The 1,859-nt window shown below is 65.4% G+C and overlaps 1 protein-coding gene across 1 annotated transcript in view; it reads left to right on the forward strand.

Annotated features, from left to right (window-relative positions):
- FCHO1 (FCH domain only 1) overlaps positions 1-1,859 on the forward strand; it is an 11,880-nt gene that overhangs the window by 5,091 nt on the left and 4,930 nt on the right. The window contains exons 2-10 of the mRNA XM_010563290.1: positions 48-200; positions 298-402; positions 670-768; positions 868-964; positions 1,125-1,173; positions 1,212-1,337; positions 1,420-1,441; positions 1,531-1,585; positions 1,670-1,848. Of these exons, the coding sequence (XP_010561592.1) occupies positions 48-200; positions 298-402; positions 670-768; positions 868-964; positions 1,125-1,173; positions 1,212-1,337; positions 1,420-1,441; positions 1,531-1,585; positions 1,670-1,848 (885 nt within the window). The remainder of the gene's footprint in view (positions 1-47; positions 201-297; positions 403-669; positions 769-867; positions 965-1,124; positions 1,174-1,211; positions 1,338-1,419; positions 1,442-1,530; positions 1,586-1,669; positions 1,849-1,859) is intronic.

Genomic DNA, 1,859 nt, shown 5'->3' on the forward strand with positions numbered 1-1,859 from the left:
CCCTGCCCACCCTCCTCTGTGTCCATCCCCCCCCCACCCCTACCCAGTCCAAGGAGGAGGTGTCGGGGACGCTGGAGGCCGTCCAGCTGCTGCACGGGGTGGCCCAGCTGTTGCCCAAGTCCAAGGAGAGCTACCACAGCAAGTGCCAGGAGTACGAGCGGCTCCGCAAGGAGGGCACCAGCCAGAAAGAGATCGACAAGGTGAGACCCCCCGACACGTCCGTCCCTGTCCCACCACCCCGGCGATGGTCCCTGTCCCCCCCCGCCATCTTCGACCGGCTCCCGCTTGGTCCCGCAGGCAGAGCTGAAGTCCAAGAAGGCAGGCGAGGCTCTGCGGCGGGCAGTGGAGAAGTACAACGCTGCCCGGGCTGATTTCGAGCAGAGGATGCTGGATTCGGCCATGGTGGGCAGCGCCGGGGTGCGGGCAGGAACGGGGCTTGTGCAGGCGCTGCTCGGGCTCACGGTGCCGGCCGCGCGGTGCAGTGGCGGCACGGGGCAGGCTGGTCCTTGGGGACGTGCCAGACTGGCTGACCCCCCGCTTGCCTGGGCTTGCCACCCCCTGGGGATGTGCCACCCTTCCTAAGCCCCCTTCCCTGTCCGCATGCTGACCCCTGGGGACATGCCACCCTGGCTAAATCCCCCCCTTTATCGTCCCCCCTCCTGCCCCCAGCGCTTCCAGGAGGTGGAAGAAGCCCACCTACGCCACATGAAGGGTCTCATCGGCTCCTACTCGCACTCTGTGGAGGACACCCACGTCCAGATCGGGCAGGTGAGTCCCCAGGGGGGTGAACAATGATGGGGACAACACCGAGCCATCCACCCCCCCCCTTTATTCTGAGTGTGATGCCCCCCCTCACTTTTTTACCAGGTGCATGAGGAATTCAAGCAAAACGTGGAAAACATCGGCACCGAGATGCTGCTACGGAGGTTTGCCGAGAGCAAGGGCACAGGGCGAGAGCGGCCAGGTGAGGTTGTAGGCAGCGTCCCGGTGGGCTCCCCCCATTTGCACGAGGGCGACACTCCCCCTCCTCGCACGAGGGCAAAGCCCTCGTGCGATGAGGGGGAGTGTCGCCCTTGTGCAAGGACGGAGCCGGGATGCTGGGCTGATCCCGCTCTCGGTGGCAGGAGCGTTGGATTTTGACGAGTACCGGCTGGCCCCAGCGCAGGAAGGCAAGTACGTCTGCATCCAGCAGCCCCGCGCCGGGGATTTAGGGGGTGTGGGGGGGGCTGCTCACCGCTCTGTCCCCCCCCCCCGCCCTCCCCAGGACCCAAGAGGAGCCGTAGTAAAGCTTTCCGTATCCCTGGGTTGAGCCGTAAGGAGAGAGATCGTGATGCTGTGTAAGATCCCCCTCCCCGCGTCCCTGCACCCTCGCATCCCTTCCCCGCTTCGGGATCTAACGCTGCCCCTGTCGTTCCCCAGGGAGTCCCCAGATGCCGAGGTGGTGAGTATCCCAGTGCCAGCCCTGGGGTTGGTTTTTTTCCATACTGGGAGGACTGGGGAGCGAGCGCCTCTCCGAGCATCTCCCCGCAGGGCTGCCCGGAGGTAGATGAGGACGGGTTCACCGTGCGCCCCGATGTCACCCGCAGTATCCTTGTACTGGAGTGGGGGGGGGGGTGTGTGTGATTTTTGGGGTGTCTGAGCATGGGGTATTGCCTTGACGGGGGCTCAGCCGAGGCGGAGAACCACGTCTGTTCCTCCAGCGACTCCGACTACGATGAGGATGAGCCCCGCAAATTTTACGTCCACATCAAGCCGGTGCAGCCCCGGGAGGCGGCCGGCAGCGCTGAGGCCACCATGGAGCAGCTCAAGGCCACCGTGGGAAACCTCATCCTGCCCCCCAGCATTGGGGTGAGCCTCGG

Source organism: Haliaeetus leucocephalus, unplaced genomic scaffold, assembly GCF_000737465.1.
Source record: "Haliaeetus leucocephalus isolate CR32 unplaced genomic scaffold, Haliaeetus_leucocephalus-4.0 Scaffold164, whole genome shotgun sequence".
Lineage (NCBI taxonomy): Eukaryota > Metazoa > Chordata > Aves > Accipitriformes > Accipitridae > Haliaeetus > Haliaeetus leucocephalus.